This window comes from Podarcis tiliguerta, assembly GCF_965153285.1.
Source record: "Podarcis tiliguerta genome assembly, chromosome: 2".
In the NCBI taxonomy this organism is placed as follows: Eukaryota; Metazoa; Chordata; class Lepidosauria; order Squamata; family Lacertidae; genus Podarcis; species Podarcis tiliguerta.
The window spans coordinates 2,769,038-2,787,686 of NC_139535.1; the positions used below are offsets into that span (position 1 = coordinate 2,769,038).

Genomic DNA, 18,649 nt, shown 5'->3' on the forward strand with positions numbered 1-18,649 from the left:
TGCTTATGATGCATTCAAAACACAGTTTTTTGAGTAATGTAGCTGAGTCCCTAGTCTAATATTTTGGAATGTGATTCAGTGCCACAAAATATTGAGAGTCTGGAGGCATTCCTGGAAGACCTCCTTCCGTTCTACACGGTCAGCATTTTGTCTTGTTTTTTGTGTACGTGTGTGTGGGACTGTAGTTGGTCAACTGCTTGAGATTTGTTCTGGAACCACAGCAAAGCACTCACCTCGCCCTTTGCAAGTTATGGACACACTGTTCTGACTCTTCATGATAAAACCCAGTTACCCGTTTTCTACCAGATGGCCCCAAATGTAGATCCCCAGAATCTGGGAATTGTCCAACTGCTCCTGAACTTCAGATGGATGTGGATTCCCATATTGCGTGGGAAAGTGCTTAAAACAATAACAATAAAAATAATTTATTTATATCCCGTCCGTCTGGCTGGGTTTCTCCAACCACTCTGGGTGGCTTCCAGCAAAATATTAAAATACAATAATTCATCACATATTAAAAGCTTCCCTAAACAGGGCTCCCTTGAGATGTCATCTCAAAGTCAGACAGTTGTTTATTTCTTTGACATCTGGTAGGAGGGCATTCCACAGGGCGGGTGCCACTACTGAGAAGGCCCTGTAACCTCACTTCTTGCAGTGAGGGAACCAGCAGAAGACCCTGGGAGTTGGACCTCAGTGTCCAGACAGAAGGATGGGGGTGGAGACATTATTTCATGTATACTGGCCTGAGGCTGTTAAGGGCTTTAAAGGTGAGCACCAACACTTTGAATTGTGTCCAGAAACGTACTGGGAGCCAATGTAGGTCTTTCAGGACCGGTGTTATGTGGTCTCGGCAGCTACTCCCAGTCTCCAGTCTAGCTGCCGCATTCTGGATTAGCTGTAGTTTCCAGGTCACCTTCAAAGGTAGCTCCACATAGCATGTGTTGCAGTAGCCCAAGCGAGTCCTCAACACCAGCCTGCCCCCTGTCACCCAAGAATAGCACTTCTGTCTTGTCAGGACTCAACCACAATCAGTTACCTGCCATCCATCCTCCAACCGCCTCCAGACACTCACACAGGACCTTCACTGATTTCACTGGTTCCTGTTTAAAAGAGAGTTAGAGCAGGGTATCATCCACATACTGATGAACACCTAGCCCAAACCCCCTGATGACCTCTCCCAGCAGCTTCATGTAGATGCTAAAAAGCATGGGGGAGAGGATGGAACCCTGAGGCACCCCACAAGTGAGAGCCCAGTGGTCTGAACACTAATGCCCCACCACCACTTTCTGAACATGGCCCAGGAGGGAGGAGTGGAACCTCTGTATAACCCTCAGCTTCCAGCTCCTGTAGACGGTCCAGAAGGATGTCATGCTCAATGGTATCAAAGGCCACTGAGAGCTCCAGCAGAACCAGGAAACAGCTTTCACCTTTGTCCCTAGCGCGCCGGAGATCATGGACCAGCACAACCAAGGCAGTTTCTGTTTCAACATAATAATAATAATAATAATAATAATAATAATAATAATAATAATAATTTTTTATTTATACCCCGCCCTCCCCAGCCAAGGCCGGGCTCAGAGTGGATTACAAGCAATAATAAAAACAAGTTGAATGATTACAACTTAAAAACAAAATTAGAATCATAGAATCATAGAGTTGGAATAGACCACAAGGGCCATCGAGTCCAACCCCCTGCCAAGCAGGAAACACCATCAGAGCACTCCTGACATATGGCTGTCAAGCCTCTGCTTAAAGACCTCCAAAGGAGGAGACTCCACCACACTCCTTGGCAGCAAATTAAACTACAACATTAAAATATTACAACATTAAAATAAAATGTAGCCTCAACGCAGGAGGAGAAGGAAAGAAAAAAAGAAAGAGAGGGAGGGAATCAAATTGGCTCCAGGCCAAAGGCCAGGCGAAACAACTCTGTCTTACAGGTCCTGCGGAAAGAAATCAGATCCTGCAGGGCCCTGGTCTCATGAGGCAGAGCGTTCCACTAGGCCGGAGCCAGAGTTGAAAAGGCCCTGGCTCTGGTTGAAGCCAATCTAACTTCCTTAGGGCCCGGGACCACAATATGAGGCCTGATTCCCGATTTGAAGGGATCCAAATGGTCCCCATCCTCCAGACATGCCTGGAGTTGCTCAGCAACCACCTTCTCAATCACATGAATTTCTTCATGGGAAGCTAGACGCCTCTTGGAAGAGAAGCTGTTTTCACATTTTTAATACGCTTCATGCCTTGTACAGTGGTACCTCAGGTTACAGACACTTCAGGTTACAGACTCCACTAACCCAGAAATAATACCTCGGGTTAAGAACTTTGATTCAGGGTGAGAACAGAAATCGTGAGGCAGCAGCACGGCAGCAGCAGGAGGCCCCATTAGCTAAAGTGGTGCTTCAGGTTAAGAACAGTTTCAGGTTAAGAATCGACCTCCTGGACTTCCGGGTTGGCGCTTCTGGTAATGGCGGATTTCCTCCGTCTCGGAGGAATCTGCTCCCTGGAAACAAGGGTCTGACCGCCACGGCGAGGCGGAGACCCGCTAAAAACCACGGGCGGGAGAAGCCCGTGGACTTGGGATTTGGCAGGTACCTTTTGCGCCTCCCCTACTCGCAGGGAGACGTGGGGTTAGCGGCGTGGTACATCGAATCAACCGCTACTTTCAAGGAGTGAAGCCGCATTGCTGTTGCCAGAAAGCGCCAACTTTTCCTGTGGACATTTGGACTCGAAGTAAATATTCGTAAGTAAACAGAAAATTGGATTACTAAACATTTTAATTTGGCATTTGAACGTGAAGGTCTAAACAGGAAGTCCGCCTTCTGTTTTGTAAAAAGATCAAAGCAAAGCTGTCGTAAGCTAAAGCCTGGGAAAAGTATTTTGCAAAGTATTAAATTTTCACCATTTAAGTTACTGAATACCCCCCTTGGAAGCAGGGGAAGAGGGGGTACTTTTTTGTGGACGATTTTAAACCTGCAAGAGAGTGAGGAACACAACTTAATTCGTCACTGTCTCGAGCCTGTGATCGGGCTGTCAAAAAGTTTTACGATTTGAAAAAATAACAACGGGGAATGGAACACATCTTGATGGACGGTTGAATAGAGATATATATTTTTTTCACACTGGTTTTGTGGTATTTAAAAAGAAGAAAAGTTGAATTGTAATTTTGTTACTGGATTCTGACTTGAAATAATAAAAAACAGAAACTGTTGCCGATAGAGGGAGCTTCAGAAACTGTTGCAACTGTTACATTTGAGAAGTGGAACTTTCCACCAAAAACAGAGGCTGAGAAATAATTGGCCTTGAAGAGTCTTAAGATAAGAATGGAAAAACAAGAAGCTCTAGGGAATATGTTTGACAAAATAAATGCTCTGTTGGAGCACCTGCAGACTTGATGATAAAGAAAGTGGATACTTGTGAAAAAAGTGTTTCTGACTTGGAACAGAATGTATTTGTCTTGGAACAAAAAGTGAGTAATTCAACAGGAACTGCTCGGGATGTGGAACCAACTTTGAAATGGCAAGCATTGGAGAAGAAGACGGAACAAATTGTCTCGGCTCTGCAAGAAGAAATTCAAGTGGAGGCCCTGGCCCCAGTGAACCAAATTGATGGATACAAATTGAAGTTTGAGGTGATGAACTTTGAGAGCCAGGATTGGAGAGACAGTGCCCCGCTTGGACTGAATAAGGCAAGATGGGTGGACTTTTTGTTGGAGGGAGGCACTGCGGGAAAGCTCGGAAAAGTGGAGCTCCGTAACCTCTAAGGGACTGTGGAGTATGCCTTGGAACACCTTTTGGATTACAATTTTGAACATGGAGGATGGGCAAACATGTTGAAATGGGATAAAGGAGCTGCTGAGAAGAAAGCCCTTTGGGATTTAATTTTAGGTACTGAAAGAAATCCGCAGACAGAACAGGGAGAAAAGTTAAGAGCCTCGGACATAAGAGCACCAGGTTGATGAATTTTATGGAACTGACAAAAAGACTGATAAAATTGGCAGAAAAGACTGATAAAATCTGAAACCAGGGAGAAGAGATGGTGGGAAAAGATTGGGAATTTTCAAAACAGTATTTAGTATAATATTGCATAATTAAGGAATGTTGGGAGATGGTGGAATGAATTTATACGACTTTAGGGGAAACATGATAAAGATTTGAGATTTTAGGATTTAAGGGTATAAGAGTTAAGGTTTTATTTCTCTTTTTTTATTAGATTGGAGTATAGATAATTTTTTAGATATTGATGGGAGGATAAGGTTTAAATGGATTAAGATAAATAAGTGAGTAAGCAGTGAAAGATGGAAAGAATTTGCTGACTTAATTAACTGGAATACAAAAAGGGAGGTGGGAGGAGGTCGAGGAAACAAGTCATTGAAGGATGGGATTGTGAAAAATGGAAGGGTTTCTTTTTTAAATGTTTTTGTCTTTTTTTCCTGTTCTTGGGGTGGAGGTGTGGTTTTTATGTACTTTTAAATTTTTTTCTATTCTTGTTTCTTTTTTTATTTTTACTGTATTTTGTCTTTTTCAAATTTTTCTGTATTTGTTAAAATTGGAATAAATATAATTTTTTTTAAAAAAAAGAATCGACCTCCAGAACGAATTAAGTTCTTAACCTGAGGTGCCACTGTATGAGTTCTTTGATGGTGGATGAGACCTGCCCTCCTTCTGAAACTCTTCCCACATTCCAAGCACTGATAGGGTTTCTCCCCTGTATGAATTCTTTGGTGGGAAGCAAGATTGTGGCTGTGACTGAAGTTCTTTCCACATTCCAAGCAGTGCTAGGGTTTCTCTCCTGTATGAATTCTGTGATGAGAAGTGAGATGCCCACTGTGACGAAAGCTCTTCCCACATTCCAAGCAGTGATAGGGCTTTTCCCCTGTATGAATTCTTTGGTGGGAAGCAAGATTGTGGCTGTGACGAAAGCTCTTTGCACATTCCAAGCACTGATAGGGTTTATCCCCTGTATGAATTCTTTCATGGGAAGTGAGAGTGCTGCTATTACTGAAGCTCTTCCCACATTCCAAGCAGTGATAGGGTTTCTCCCCTGTATGAATTCTTTGGTGGGAAGCAAGATTGTGGCTGTGACTGAAGCTCTTTCCACATTCAAAGCACTGATAGGGTTTCTCGCCTGTATGAATTCTCTGATGGGAAGTGAGATGAGTGCTCTTACTGAAGCTCTTTCCACATTCAAAGCACTGATAGGGTTTCTCTCCAGTATGAATTCTTTGATGGGACGTGAGATGGGTGCTCTGACTGAAGCTCTTTCCACATTCAAAGCACTGATAGGGTTTCTCCCCTGTATGAATTCTTTGATGGTACATGAGACTGCTGCTCTGACTGAAGCTCTTCCCACATTCCAAGCACTGATAGGGTTTCTCCCCTGTATGAATTCTGTGATGGGAAGTGAGACTGTCCTTCCGACTGAAGCTCTTCCCACATTCTGAGCAATGATAGCCTTTCTTCTCACTGTGAGTTCTTTGATGGGAACGGGAACTCTGACTGGAGCTTTCTCCATACTCCCAATTTTGATATGGCTTCTCCACTGTGTGGATTTTGTCATGGTCTCCCCCATTCTGCATTTCCAATTCATCACCACCTACAAAAAAGACAGAAACTAATTAGATCCTCAGGAAGAAATGGAGCCCTCAGTTATTAAACAATGCTAATGAACATTTGTGAAAGAGGAAGAACAGAAGATATGAGGTCTTTCTACAGAGGTCATGGCCTTTGTCGACCAGCATTCACAGACGTATTTTTGAGAACCAGAGGTTCAGAAATTCTGGCTCTTTTCTAGGATGGATTTTTGTTGCCACAATCATGAAATCCACTCCAACTCTAACATTGGTCTTATCTTTAAAAAACGGGCAGAGGCTAAAACAGAAACCCAAACCTGACAGAAATTACCTCAACTTCCCTAACAACTCTGTGTGTGAATGTTGCCTCCAGGTTGCTATGGAAAGGGTGACTGTCACTCCAGAAGGCCGTTTTTTTCAGTTAGGTCTGTTCTCAACTGTCGAGAGAGAGAGAGGTGTTCTGTGAGAGCACCTGCTGCCTGTTTTATGCTGCTATGTGCCTCAGAAAAAGTCTGTAAAGTCTCATACAGATAGAAGCACTTGTAATTCCCTCTTCATACCTAATGTAGCAGTATTATTTGATGTTGAATTATTTTGGTTTTTTGAGTGTAGCTTATTGTCTTGAATAACGAATGGGATAAATGTAGAAATAGTCTAAATCAATAAAGAATAGATATATAGATCTATTAGATATAAGCACTTGTAAACGTGTTTTAGTATATCAAGTAATGTAATGTGTTCTGTATAAACTCTAAACAGAGAATCTTGTGGAGCCTTTTCTAGAAGAAAAAAAAGCTACGTTTTTCAAGGGTCAAACAACCCGGGACAACCTCCACACATATAAATACCACAGAAAATGGGTTTGGGGCCCATAAAATCCAGAAAACCACGAATATTCCAGAAAGACAGGTGCAGAGTTGTAAAGTGACATGTTTTACCTCAGAAACTGACATTAACATTTTGACCACTTTGCCAGGGTACTCTTAATTATTCTCTCAGAAACAATTTTTAAAGGCAGATTGAAAAGTAGAAAGTAATTTTTAGGATGCATAGAGGAAAATTTACACAGTGGAATAGGAGAATGAGAACAGTGTTATACAGATTTGAAGTGATAAAATGTATTAAGGCAGATGTCTTACTGCCAGAGAATTTTTTCACAATTTAGAGAAAGTTTATAAATTTAGAAGATGTCATTGCAATTTAATAAGAAACTTTTTTGGTCTAAAAAATGAAGAAAAGAAAGATTGCCAGAGTCATGTGACAGAATTTTAACTATCATTGAAAAGTTAAAGCTGGCAGAATATTCTATGTCTGAAGAACAGAAAGGGAGCTATATTCTAGGATCGCTTGGGGGGGGGGGAATTTGACGTTTTCATATCCAGATTTAACACTCTGAATTAGCAGAGGAACACATCGAAGTTACTGGGCAGTTCAGAGAAACCTGGTCATTGTTTAAAAAGGCATGACTAGACAAAGAACATTCACAGTTGATCTCCTCCTCTTCAGGGTTCATGGTGGGGATGTGAGAATCCCAGGTGCTGTTGGTCTCCATCCATATAGTGGAGGTTCATCACATAGAGGTATGTATGGAATATCAAAACTGATCTTATGATCCAATGGGGAGCTTTACCAAGAGGGTCCATGATCCCACGATTCTCCTCCTTGACTTCCTTATGCAGAGTTCGTTGCTTCTATTGCTGTGTGATGGAGCAGTAAGTTTTTTGACACTGGTAGGGCATTCAGGTCACGGCACTGGTATTAGACATTTTGAGCTGCCAATACATCGTGGTGGCCGGGGAGCTGTGATGTATTCCTAGCTCAAATTGCATGCAGATAAAAAAGGTGCAGGCAGGCAGGCAGGTGGTGGAGCCCAGAAAGGTGCTCACCTTCTCAATCTCCACCCGCCCGCCTGCCTCCCCCCACCCCCAGGCTGAGCAAGCCCCAATACCTCTCTGGCTCCATCCCTCCATGTCCCCATCTCCCCTCCCCTGGAACTCACCAGATCTCTCTGAGAGCCCTAGAGAGGAACGCTCAGAGGTTGTGAGGAGGGATGCAGGAGACAACCTGACCAGGTCAACCGTCCATCTTCCCCCTTCCATCCTCGCTAGCTTTGCAGGATCCATCTCTTTCATCCTTCCTGAGGAGTCAAGGAGCCAAAACAAGCTGCAGGGTCCTGGGAGAGAGGAAGAAGCAAATGGAGCCTCAGAGGCCCTGCAGGGAAGAAGAAGAGTTTCGATTTGATATCCCGCTTTATCACTACCCTAAGGACTCTCAAAGCAGCTAACATTCTCCTTGCCTTCCTCCCCCACAACAAACACTCTTTGAGGTGAGTGGGGCTGAGATACTTCAGAGAAGTGTGACTAGCCCAAGGTCGCCCAGCAGCTGCATGTGGAGGAGCGGAGATGCGAACCCGGTTCACCAGATTACGAGTCTACCGCTCTTAACCACTACACCACACTGGCTCTCACTGGATTCTCCTGCCCCTGGAAAAGCACAAATGGGGCAGCCCCTTCCCAACAGAAACCCCATTTATAAACATTTCCAGTGGTTCCAATTTCCTCTGTTTATTCCTCTCCCCACTTCGTAAGGCCGGCATGGTCTGCACAATAGAGACCTGAGAATAGATCCCATTGAACTCAGTGGGGCTTATGAATAGAACTTGGTGCAAAAACCAGTCACCATCTTGTCCCCAAGCCTGAAGACTGCAACGCCAGGCATGCTTATCTATGGTATCATAAGGCAAAAGTTCATAAAAGTTTTCATAGTCATAATAAGAAACTTGATTCTTAAAGTTTGGGGGGAAATATAAAGATTTAAAGTTTGGGGGGAAATATAAAGATTTATTTTAACAGAAAACAGCATTTCCCCATTAGAAGCATTATCTTTGAAAAAAGTAAATATGAGGTTAAATTGGCCGACATATAAAGAGCTGTTAACAGAAATTGACAACCAGTTAAAATTAAAGGACTTTGAAGAAGTAAGAGAAAATGTAATAGACTGGTTACAATATTTACAACTAAATGAAACTTTAAAAAATCCTAAAAAGAAACGATTTAGTTATCAAGTGTCAAGATTGCAGAGAGAAATAGTAGAAAGTAGTACAAAACTGCTGTCAAAAATGAACAAACAGCTTTTGGAATGGGACACTAAAGAGGACCAGGTCAAATGTGTTATGATAAAATGGGCAAAGGATGTGAGATGTAATAAATTAATGACGGACTGGGAAAGGCTTTGGAAGTTAGATTTGGAAGTTAGGCCGACGAGACCACATAACACCGGTCTTCAAAGACCTACACTGGCTCCCAGCATGTTTCCAAGCACAATTCAAAGTGTTGGTGCTGAGCTTTAAAGCCCTAAACGGCCTCGGCCCAGTATACCTGAAGGAGAGTCTCCACCCCCATCGTTCAGCCCAGACACTGAGATCCAGTGTCGAAGGCCTTCTGGCGGTTCCCTCCCTGCGAGAAGCCAAGTTACAGGGAACCAGGCATAGGGCCTTCTCGGTAGTGGCACCTGCCCTGTGGAACGCCCTCCCACCAGATGTCATAGAGAAAAACTACTACCAGACTTTGAGAAGACATCTGAAGGCAACCCTGTTTAGCGAAGCTTTTAATGTTTAATAGATTATTGTATATTAATATTCTGTTGGAAGCCGCCCAGAGTGGATGGGGAAACCCAGCCAGATGGGCGGGGTATAAATAATAAATTATTATTATTATTATCATAGATTTGAAATTTTCTGCATGTACTTTACTGAGGGAGAACTACATGAAAACGATGAATAGGTGGTATTTGTCCCCGGTTAAATTAGCAAAAATGTATTTCTCACTCGCTGGATCAACACCTTGTTGTGGTGAGTGGGCTTGCACGTTCCTATGACCCTTGTGAGCGAAGCCATCGGTAATCTTGTAATCCCAACAGGATCGCCCTAGTACTTTACTAATAATAGTGGAAGTGATGCAGAGTGACTCTTCTGAATATTCTGTGTATACCAGTAGTATACAAGGAATCTTTACAACCCCAAGTAGCTGATTCCCCAAAGAATCTGCCCTGCAAGCAAAAGAAACCTCTGACAAGCACTTGAAGAACCCCAACCTGGAAACAGAGCCCCATGTGCTTCCCCATCTCAGAAGTCCCACCTGGCCCTGAGGGAACCGGATTCGCAGGAGAAACAGTTCCCCTCTCCTCTCCTCGGACAAGTGAAAGGAAGTCTCCCCTGCTGAAGTGATGGCAGCCCTGCTTGCCTGGAATTCACATTTTGCTGACCACGCTGCACTGATTCTCCCAGTCTCCTCGCTAGAACAGAGGAGCAGGAACATGATGGTACAGCACCTTCTCCCTCGTCACAGAAGGAGACTCAGTTACCATCTCAAACCAATGCGAAGCTCTTGCTCCTGCAAAAATTACCCACAATGCAACTGCGTGACAATCAAGTGACCTAGCTTTTCTCCTGGAATGTGGCCGGGTGGTCTGAATCCAGCAGAGATCTCTTTTGTGCAAAGTCTTTGTTTCGCTCAAAGTTAAGGCGTGAACAATACAAAGGACACCTTTGAAAGACAGCGGCTTCAGAAAATGTTTCTTCCCTTCTTATCTGTGTTGAACTTGCCTCCTCCATGATGTCTGCAGCTGTCAGTTAGCAGAATCCATATGTTCTTGCCTGGTAAGCAGAGGCTTTCCACTGGGGCTTGCTGAATGTATGTGCATCTCCTTTACCGTTTCCAGCAGTGCTTTCCTCTCCAGTTCTAGGGTGAGAATTGTCTGCCTCAGCTTGCTTTCATTGTTGAGCAAAGCATCAACCATGGCCTCTAGGTTTTGGATCTTTCCATTTGCCATCTGCAGCTCCTCAAGGAGGTCAAAGTTTTGTTTACGTAAATTGGTGTTGGCTTTTTCCAATTTATCCATCCTTTGATTGTCATTGAGAGAAGAATCTATCAATTCATCTTGAAGCACATGATATTCAACTTCATAAGCTTGCAGCTGTTTGGCAATATCCATCTCAAATACCTGGTTTATGGTTTTTTCCATCTGTACCAAACCCAGATTTGGGAGAATACATTTAACGAAATCAACTATAGTTTCCAAGTTTTCATGTTGCAGAATTAAGGGCTTATGGCTTCCCAGCAAACTTAAAGCCACTTTAAATATAACTTCTGATCCTTGGAGAAACAGCATGTCAAACACTCTAGCCACAAACCCCAGGGGAAATTGAGAGGCAAACATGGTAAGAAACCAGGGGGCAGCATACAGACTAGGTCCAATTTCATGTGCTTCAAAATGATTGTAGAGATCTCTATGGTAATCATGAAGAAGTCGAGAAAGTTGATACATCTGGATCTGTAAAATTGTCATGTCAGGCCGATACTGCTTCCTCAGGCCCATGTCAAACATAAGGAACTTGAGCATCTTGAAAGCCTCTTCTTCACTCATATGAAGCAACAGCACACCGGCTACAAAGCTGAGGCCCTGGCAATAGCCGACTTCCGGATCCAAGAGGGAATAGGCCTTCAAGATATTGTAAAGTGACAGCTGCCCAGCTCCAAGCTGGGCTGAGAAATATGGATGCGTCGGAAAGGTGCGGCCTAGGTCAATAAGTATTGCATGCTGCTGAGAGGTTAGCTGCTTTAGGAGTTCTTTGTAAGGTGTATCTTTTGGTTGCTGTTTATTTGCAAACTGAGGCTTAAGCTGGTATTGTTCAGCTAAAAACTTCCAGATCTCACCCCGGTGATGGCGAGGAACTCCTTTTCCAACAGCAGAATGTATTTTTTCCATGTCAAACTTCACCTTTGACCTTCCTGGCGTACTCAACATTTTTTCCCAGACCAACGTTACCTCTTTGAGGCATGGGGTGATTTCTTCATAATCAAGCTTCAGACGTTTGTTTAGCAGATTGTTTTCAGAAGCTTGCAACTTTTGGTTTTCCTTTTCCATCCTAAGTAGTAGTATCTGCTGCAGAATTGCTTTTTGCCAGAGCTCCCGAAGCTCTCTGGGTGTCCTCTTCCTCTCTTCTTTTACTGCCCTAAAGGGGCCATCTTCACAAACTGCTTGCAGTGGTGATCTGGGTGGAAGCTCGCCTAACTCAGAGTATTCATCGTGCCAACTAGTAGAATCACATCCTTTCTGTGGGGTTGCCACTCTTAAGAATATCTGTTGTCTCCATGAATGCCGGCGGGTCCTCACAGGGCTTTCGTGGATAGAAGCCACTTCACTTGACTTGGGCTTGTAGTCATTTTGTTGGTTTGGAGTCTCTGTGCTCACCGAATGATACCTCATAAGTTTCCTTTGGGGAACAGTCGGAGATGCTTCAGTGGGTTCTGAGACTTCCTGGCTTTCGGTTGGCACATGGGTCAGAGTATTAGCTCGTCTTCTAAATCCCTGGTAAGCTGATTTTGCAGACTGTTCAGTAGACAGGCTTTCTAGCTCACTTGAGATATCACCTACAGATCCATTTGCCTTGAGGGGGCTCTCTGGGGGAAGGTCTTCTTTCTCAAACAGAGAAACAGGATTTCATTCATTCTCAACTGGTGCAGATCTAGGGGTAAAGCGTGGAAGAGCGAAAGGGGGCCTGGGGGTCTTAGTCTCCACTACCCTACGTGCCATTTCAAGTGTTAATCCAATTCAGCCACCAGGCCCTGTTGGTAATTAACGCTGATGTGACCCAGATGAGGCAGAAATCTCAGATCAGAGACTTGTGGGTTGAAAGGGAAATTTATACCACTGACCTTATTTTGCTGAACCCAAAGGCATCTGTAGTTTTAGGAGGGGATCTCAATGCCAGATTGGGCCCTAATCATCATGCCCTTTATGCACAGCACAAATGGTCTCCTCCCAACCGTGAAGCCAGTGGATTCCGCCTCACCCGTTCTTCAAGGGATCAGAAATCAAACTTTGCAGGCATCTGCTTGGCTCAAACAGCATTCAGGATAAACCTCTACGTCTTAAATGGTGCCCTTGAAAGTGACTATCTGGCTCCAGAAGGAGAGCTATAGACCAGGGGTCAGCAACCTTTTTCAGCCGTGTGTCATCCACTGTCCCTCAGAACATGTGGTGGGCTGGACTATATTTTGAAGAGAGAGAAAAAGGAACAAATCCTCATGCCCCACAAATAACCCAGAGATGCATTTTAAATAAAAGGACATACAGTGGTACCTCGGGTTACATACGCTTCAGGTTACATATGCTTCAGGTTACATACGCTTCAGGTTACAGACTCCGCTAACCCAGAAATAGTACCTCAGGTTAAGAACTTTGCTTCAGGGTGAGAACAGGGCCGGATTTAGAAGGCGATTGGGCCGCATCCGGCCCCCGGGCCTCAGTTTGCCTAGCCCTGCTCCTGACAATGTACTCCAAACCTGCCTGGTGTTTTTACATGAGCAGAATGTGTGCTTTTATTGAAAATGCATCTCTGGGTTATTTGTGGGGCATAGTTGCCTAGACCAGATATAGTTTGCTATATAGTTTGGTATGCAAAGTACGTCCTGGAGGCTGACATCAGTATAAATGACCAAACTGATTAAAGAACGAAAAAAGCTGAGCTACGTTAGAAAAGCGATCCAATCATAAGAGATCTCGCTCTAATCGCCCAGCTAAAAATGTAGCAGTTTCTGCTGTCTCCTCGATCTGCCAGGAGAAAAGACACAGTAGCGATGCTGGCCAAGAGGAAGAACACCCTTCCTCCTCCTCCTCCTCCTCCTCCTCCACTCTTGATCGAGACTCCAGGGCTCTCTCTGCAGGCTCCCCCCTCCAAGACCCCCCCCCCCACGGGGCCAAGCAAGAAGAGAGGGGGCAGAGCCCTGGCCCCCCGCCCCCTCCCTGGCTTGGCTTGGGGGAAGGTCTGCCCCCCCCCCATCTGGCCAGCCCCCCAGGCATCCTCCCCCGCAGCCCCTTCTCCCCATTGCACCCGGAGGGAGAGGGAGGCGAGACTCACCCCCAGGCAGCTCTGGCAAGAGAGAGAGGGAGGCGGAAGCAGCCCCTCCGCTTGCAGGCGGGAATGGCGAGGGAGGGGCTTCTGCTGGGAGGACCTTGCCCCCCCCCACGCCTCCACTTCCTGTCCTCTCTAGAAAGACAGCTCTGTTCCTTTTAACCCTTGGCAAGACGAGCACCGCTCTCTCCTCCTCCAAGGCAGGTGCCCCCCCATGCCTCATTTGGGAGACCCGCTTGAGCTGCGACCCCCCCCCCAGGCCAGAAGCAGGAGGAGCCGCTAACCCAGAAATATTACCTCGTGTTAAGAACTTTGCTTCAGAATGAGAACAGAAATCGCCTGGTGGTACGGCAGCAATGACAAACCTAGACAGCATCTTAAAAAGCAGAGACATCACCTTGCCAACAAAGGTCCGTATAGTTAAAGCCATGGTTTTCCCAGTAGTGGTGTATGGAAGTGAGAGCTGGACCCTAAAGAAGGCTGATCGCCGAAGAATTGACGCTTTTGAATCATGGTGCTGGAGGAGACTCTTGAGAGTCCCATGGACTGCAAGAAGATCAAACGTATCCATTCTGAAGGAAATCAGCCCTGGGTGCTCACTGGAAGGACAGATCCTGAAGCTGAGGCTCCAATACTTTGGCCACCTCATGAGAAGAGAAGACACCTTGGAAAAGACCCTGATGTTGGGAAAGATGGAGGGCACAAGGAGAAGGGGACAACGGAGGACGAGATGGTTGGACAGTGTTCTCGAAGCTACAAATATGAGTCTGACCAAACTGCGGGAGACAGTGGAAGACAGAAGGGCCTGGCATGCTCTGGTCCATGGGGTCAAGAAGAGTCCTAAACAACTAAACAACAACAACACGGTGGCGGCAGCAGTGGGAGGAGAAGAAGAAGAAGAGTGGGGCTGAGATACTTCAGAGAAGTGTGACTAGCCCAAGGTCACCCAGCAGCTGCATGTGGTGGAAGCAAAGATGCGAACCTGGTTCACCAGAGTACAAGTCTATCACTCTTAACCACTACACCACACTGGCTCCATTAGTGGTGTCTCAGGTTGAGAACAGTTTCAGGTGATGAACAGACCTCCAGAACGAATTAAGCTCTTAACCCGAGGTCCCAGTGTATATGCAAACAGAGCATAGGTAGCAGGGCTTCACCGCATTAATACTGCATGGAGCATTATCACTGCATTAGTCACTGTTTTGAATCCAGCACAGAGCATGTATGTCTTTGTGTATCCAACTTCCATCCTGCTTCCAAGTCCACCCACTCAGACAACTCTGGCTTTTGTTCTCCTACCGAGCGAGCGGCTAGGTGGAGGCAGGGAGGCCCACTCATATGTTCTATGGCACAGGGCAACTTCTTTGGTTGTGCCAGGCATGGCACCACGTAAAATCAGTCTCATTCACACATTAGCATGACTAAAAAGGTAAAATAAAATACTCAGGAGTCCGACTGGTACAGAAAAAGGGTTCTTTACTTACAATTAATCCATTTTCACAATAATGGCCTTGGATCCTAAGCCTATGTAGCAAATGCATAGTTTGGGGGTACTCTTGGATACACCTTTGTCACTAGAGACCCACGTGTCCTCTATGGCTGTTTGTGAACAGGAATAGCCTGACCACTGGAGCACTGGAAAACTTGGAGCTGGATTGCTGCAATGCACTCTTTCTGGGGCTGCCCTTGGGTCTGGTCCAGAATCTCTAGTTGGTGCCAAATGATGTGGCCAGATTGTTCTTGCGAGCTTTTGGTCAAGAACATCTGGCACCACAGCCCCCCATTTGGAGGAACTATCCACTTAATACTATTTTCTGCTTCCTTCCTGATCCACAAGAGGACCTCTTCTCTTATTCCATGGCTACTAAGCTTACTCAGGAGGCAGCTTGGTGAAAGTGTCAGGATGCGTTGTCTCCCCCCCCCACAACATGACTCCAGCAGTGAATTGTGGTGGTCAGGTGGGATTGCTATGAGGAATTATGGGGAATGTAGCAAGCCATTGTGTCAGCAATGAACGCATTGCTTTGACTGGGCTTGAGCCATTTGACATGATTTCTGATTGAATCCCACAAGCCTCTGCACCTCTGCCATTTTCTCACTGCCTGACAGTCATGTATAGCATGCTAAAACACAGACCAGTTGCTTCACCAGGGATCCTCAGCACATAAAGACAGAAAGTAGCTTTGATGTAGATTTTGTTAATCTTTAGGTCGATCTTAAGGGCCAGGAAGAGAGTTCACAAGGAGATGGTAAATACTATCTTTCTTTCCTATGGGTTTATGACCTCTGGGTTTCCTAAATGCATTCCTCCTTGGTTCCTGTTTGTTTAGCTTAACCACGTATGCATGCTCAAGTAGGAAATAGTTTATTTGCAGTTAAAAGGATTTCTCTGATCTGACTTTGTCCCACGTGGGGGATTTTTTGAAATGCTCAGAGGAAATCTGATTGGTTCTTACAAACGCTGTGTTAAGAGTTCTTTTGTTAATAAAAGGGACCTGGGCCAGGGTGTGGCAGATTATTATTGGCACTTCCTCCCAGAGTCTTGCTAGCCAAGCCTCATGTGTATTTTATTAATCAGGGTCCAATCCTTTCCTTCACCTTATTAGGTTAATGGACTAAAAAAGGCCACAACTTTATTGATTACAGCATGTGAGAGGTATTGGCTTAGGCATTGGATAAAACAACAGGAAGGAAGGGGTGAGTCTAACAAGGGTTAACCACCAGTAGGAGGAGCCTGTTGATGCAAATACAACTGTAAGCTCCCCCTGATGTCACGGGGGGGGGGGGGGGTGTCGTGCCACCACAAGGGCCTCGGACAGGATCCATGACTGCCAGATTCCTTTACCGAAATACCAATAAAGTGCAGAGGTAGGCGATGGCCACACCCTGCCTCCCAATACACAAACATATTCCAATACCCAAAAAGTTGTGACGATTTGCTACGAGGTAGGCGAAAAACCAAGTGGCTGGTGCCAATTAGCCAGTTGGGCAACCAAGGCGTTATATAAACCAAAGCGTTCATAACTTACGTTATGAAATTCAGTATTTTAGCTAGGTTTTTTTCTTATGGAGGTGGAAACCATTGTGCGAGTGATAGATTGACGTGCGTGTGCAACCCACACGTCATTTTCGGACCCAGAAGACAAGGGGGGGGCCAAAATGGGCTTTTGCATGACTGCTGCTGTGCGATGACCCAAACGGCGAGTTGCCTGTACTTAAGTTGTGTTGTATAGGAGAAACAAAGTTCTGTTTGGTGGGGATGAATGAAAATCCTTGGAGTTCTTTGTAAACCTCAGAGAATGCGCAAGGAGACAAAGCTAAGAGACAAATCTTTTGTGATAATTCAGATGGTGCGGAAGGTTCAGTTAGTGGAGAATGTGTCTGGTAAGGAGGAAGATGGCCTTGGGGATGTGGAGATCCAAGCATGTCAGCGTGATCTCAGGACTGCAATACCTCAAGGACAGCCTCTTCCCATATAAACCTACCGGGACCCTGAGATCATCTTCTGAGGCCCTCCTTCGTGTGCCTCCTCCTTGAGAGGTCCGTAGGGCAGCAACACGAGAACGGGGCCTTCTCTGCAGTGGCTCCCTGTCTGTGGAATGCTCTCCCCAGGGAGGTTTGCCTGGCGCCTTCATTATACACCTTTAGACACCGGGCAAAAACCTTCCTCTTTAACCAGGCCTTTGGTTGACCTGATTGACATCCTATACCCTTTTAAAATGTGGCTCCTTTCGGGGGGGGGGGTGTTATTGGGTTGTTGTTTTTATTCTGGTTATATATGTTGTGATCTTTTCTGTGAACTCCCCTAAAGCCTCTATGTATACAACAGTATATAAACTCAATAAATAACAAATAATAAGAATAAGAATCTCCTTGTAAAGGGAATGGGTTTCATCAGTTCACAGGGCTCAGATGTAGTTACTCTATGTAGAGCGTATATATATTTGCATACATCCTAAAAAAATATATTGGTCCTGACCCCAGCGAAGGTGCATTCCTATTTAAAATCCAAGCTGACTTTTCCACCCTATGCTGGCCCATGTCAAAACAGGGCAGCTGCTTCTCTGTATTCTTGCAAACATGTTTTCTCCATCTCTGCATCTGCTCCTCAAGCCACAGAGAGACTCCAGCAGGTTGCCAGGGCGATGCTTCCCCGCCTCATAAATATTCTTATTTTCCCAGGGATTTCTCCAGGGATTTCTCCAGAGATTCATAATTTCTCGCACTGAGTCTGAAAAGTCTGGTGCATAAAATATCCCCTGTCTTGTCAATTCCCTAAACAGCTGCAGACGGTGAGAGGGATAGAGCAAAAAGCCTACATCACAAATGAAAAGTGGCTGTGCTCCTCCTTCTTTCCCTCGCGCTTTTAAGACACCCCAAACGGGCATGTCCCCACAGCCATCTATGGGTCCCAGAAACACAAGGGTCCTGAACACAAGCACCATAAAGTTCCCACATCACTTTGATTGCGCGACGCACCCTGATTGCTTCTTGGTGTCTGCAGTACGGATGGCTCAAGCCTCCCATGATTCTCCAATAGAGATTTGGAAGTTCCAGGCAGCTGTAAAAGTTCTAAACAGTTCCATAAAGTTTTAAAAAGTGCTAATACTTATGAGTAGTAATGTTACAGATATAGTGATTTCAACTTTACATTTCGGGGTGACCTTTTCTCACAACTGAGAATTAATCCCCCTTTCAGTTTGTTTGTTTGTTTGTTTGTTTGTTTGTTTGTTTTTGAAGTCAAAAAGTTATAACTCTAGTGCATACTCTATTTTTCTTGGTTATATGCAGCAAAAAGGGCAGCTCCCACTCTTCTTGCTCGATAGCCCTCCCTTCCCTATTTTGCTCTCCTTTGGCCTAACTGCAGCAAAGGCCATTTTCTTTGCTTTCCGGTCCACCTAAGCAACAGTTGCCCAGGCTGCCCAGAACTGCCTTGTCCTTCACTCTTTTATCTACCCCCCCCAAGCAACAAGCCTTCACCCTTTCCTTTCCTTTCCTCTTCTTCCTCCTCATCCTCTGTTTCATGGTCATTCGCTTTCCCACAACATTCCCACCGCTGGAGAGATCTGTCAAGAGTAAGCATGGACCAATGGTACCAAATAGTATGGGAAACAGCCTACTAGAAAAATTAACCAATAAACTGAAACTGACATGGGGACAAATAG

At 45.1% G+C, this 18,649-nt stretch overlaps 3 protein-coding genes across 4 annotated transcripts in view; 1 reads left to right on the top strand and 2 right to left on the bottom strand.

Moving 5' to 3' along the window:
• LOC310670646 (uncharacterized protein) overlaps nucleotides 1-18,649 on the top strand; it is a 306,280-nt gene that overhangs the window by 224,046 nt on the left and 63,585 nt on the right. The window lies entirely within an intron of this gene.
• Nucleotides 4,572-9,436, bottom strand: LOC310670780 (uncharacterized protein). Its single transcript, XM_083426541.1, has 3 exons — nucleotides 9,411-9,436; nucleotides 7,569-7,780; nucleotides 4,572-5,592 (listed from the first exon to the last, which is right to left on the bottom strand). The coding sequence occupies exons 2-3, from the start codon at nucleotides 7,699-7,701 to the stop codon at nucleotides 4,775-4,777; spliced, it is 951 nt and encodes a 316-aa protein (XP_083282667.1). The 5' UTR covers nucleotides 7,702-7,780; nucleotides 9,411-9,436; the 3' UTR covers nucleotides 4,572-4,774.
• LOC310672213 (TBC1 domain family member 1-like) lies at nucleotides 10,058-11,964 on the bottom strand. The gene has a single exon (XM_083429030.1). The coding sequence runs from the start codon at nucleotides 11,834-11,836 to the stop codon at nucleotides 10,196-10,198; it is 1,641 nt and encodes a 546-aa protein (XP_083285156.1). The 5' UTR covers nucleotides 11,837-11,964; the 3' UTR covers nucleotides 10,058-10,195.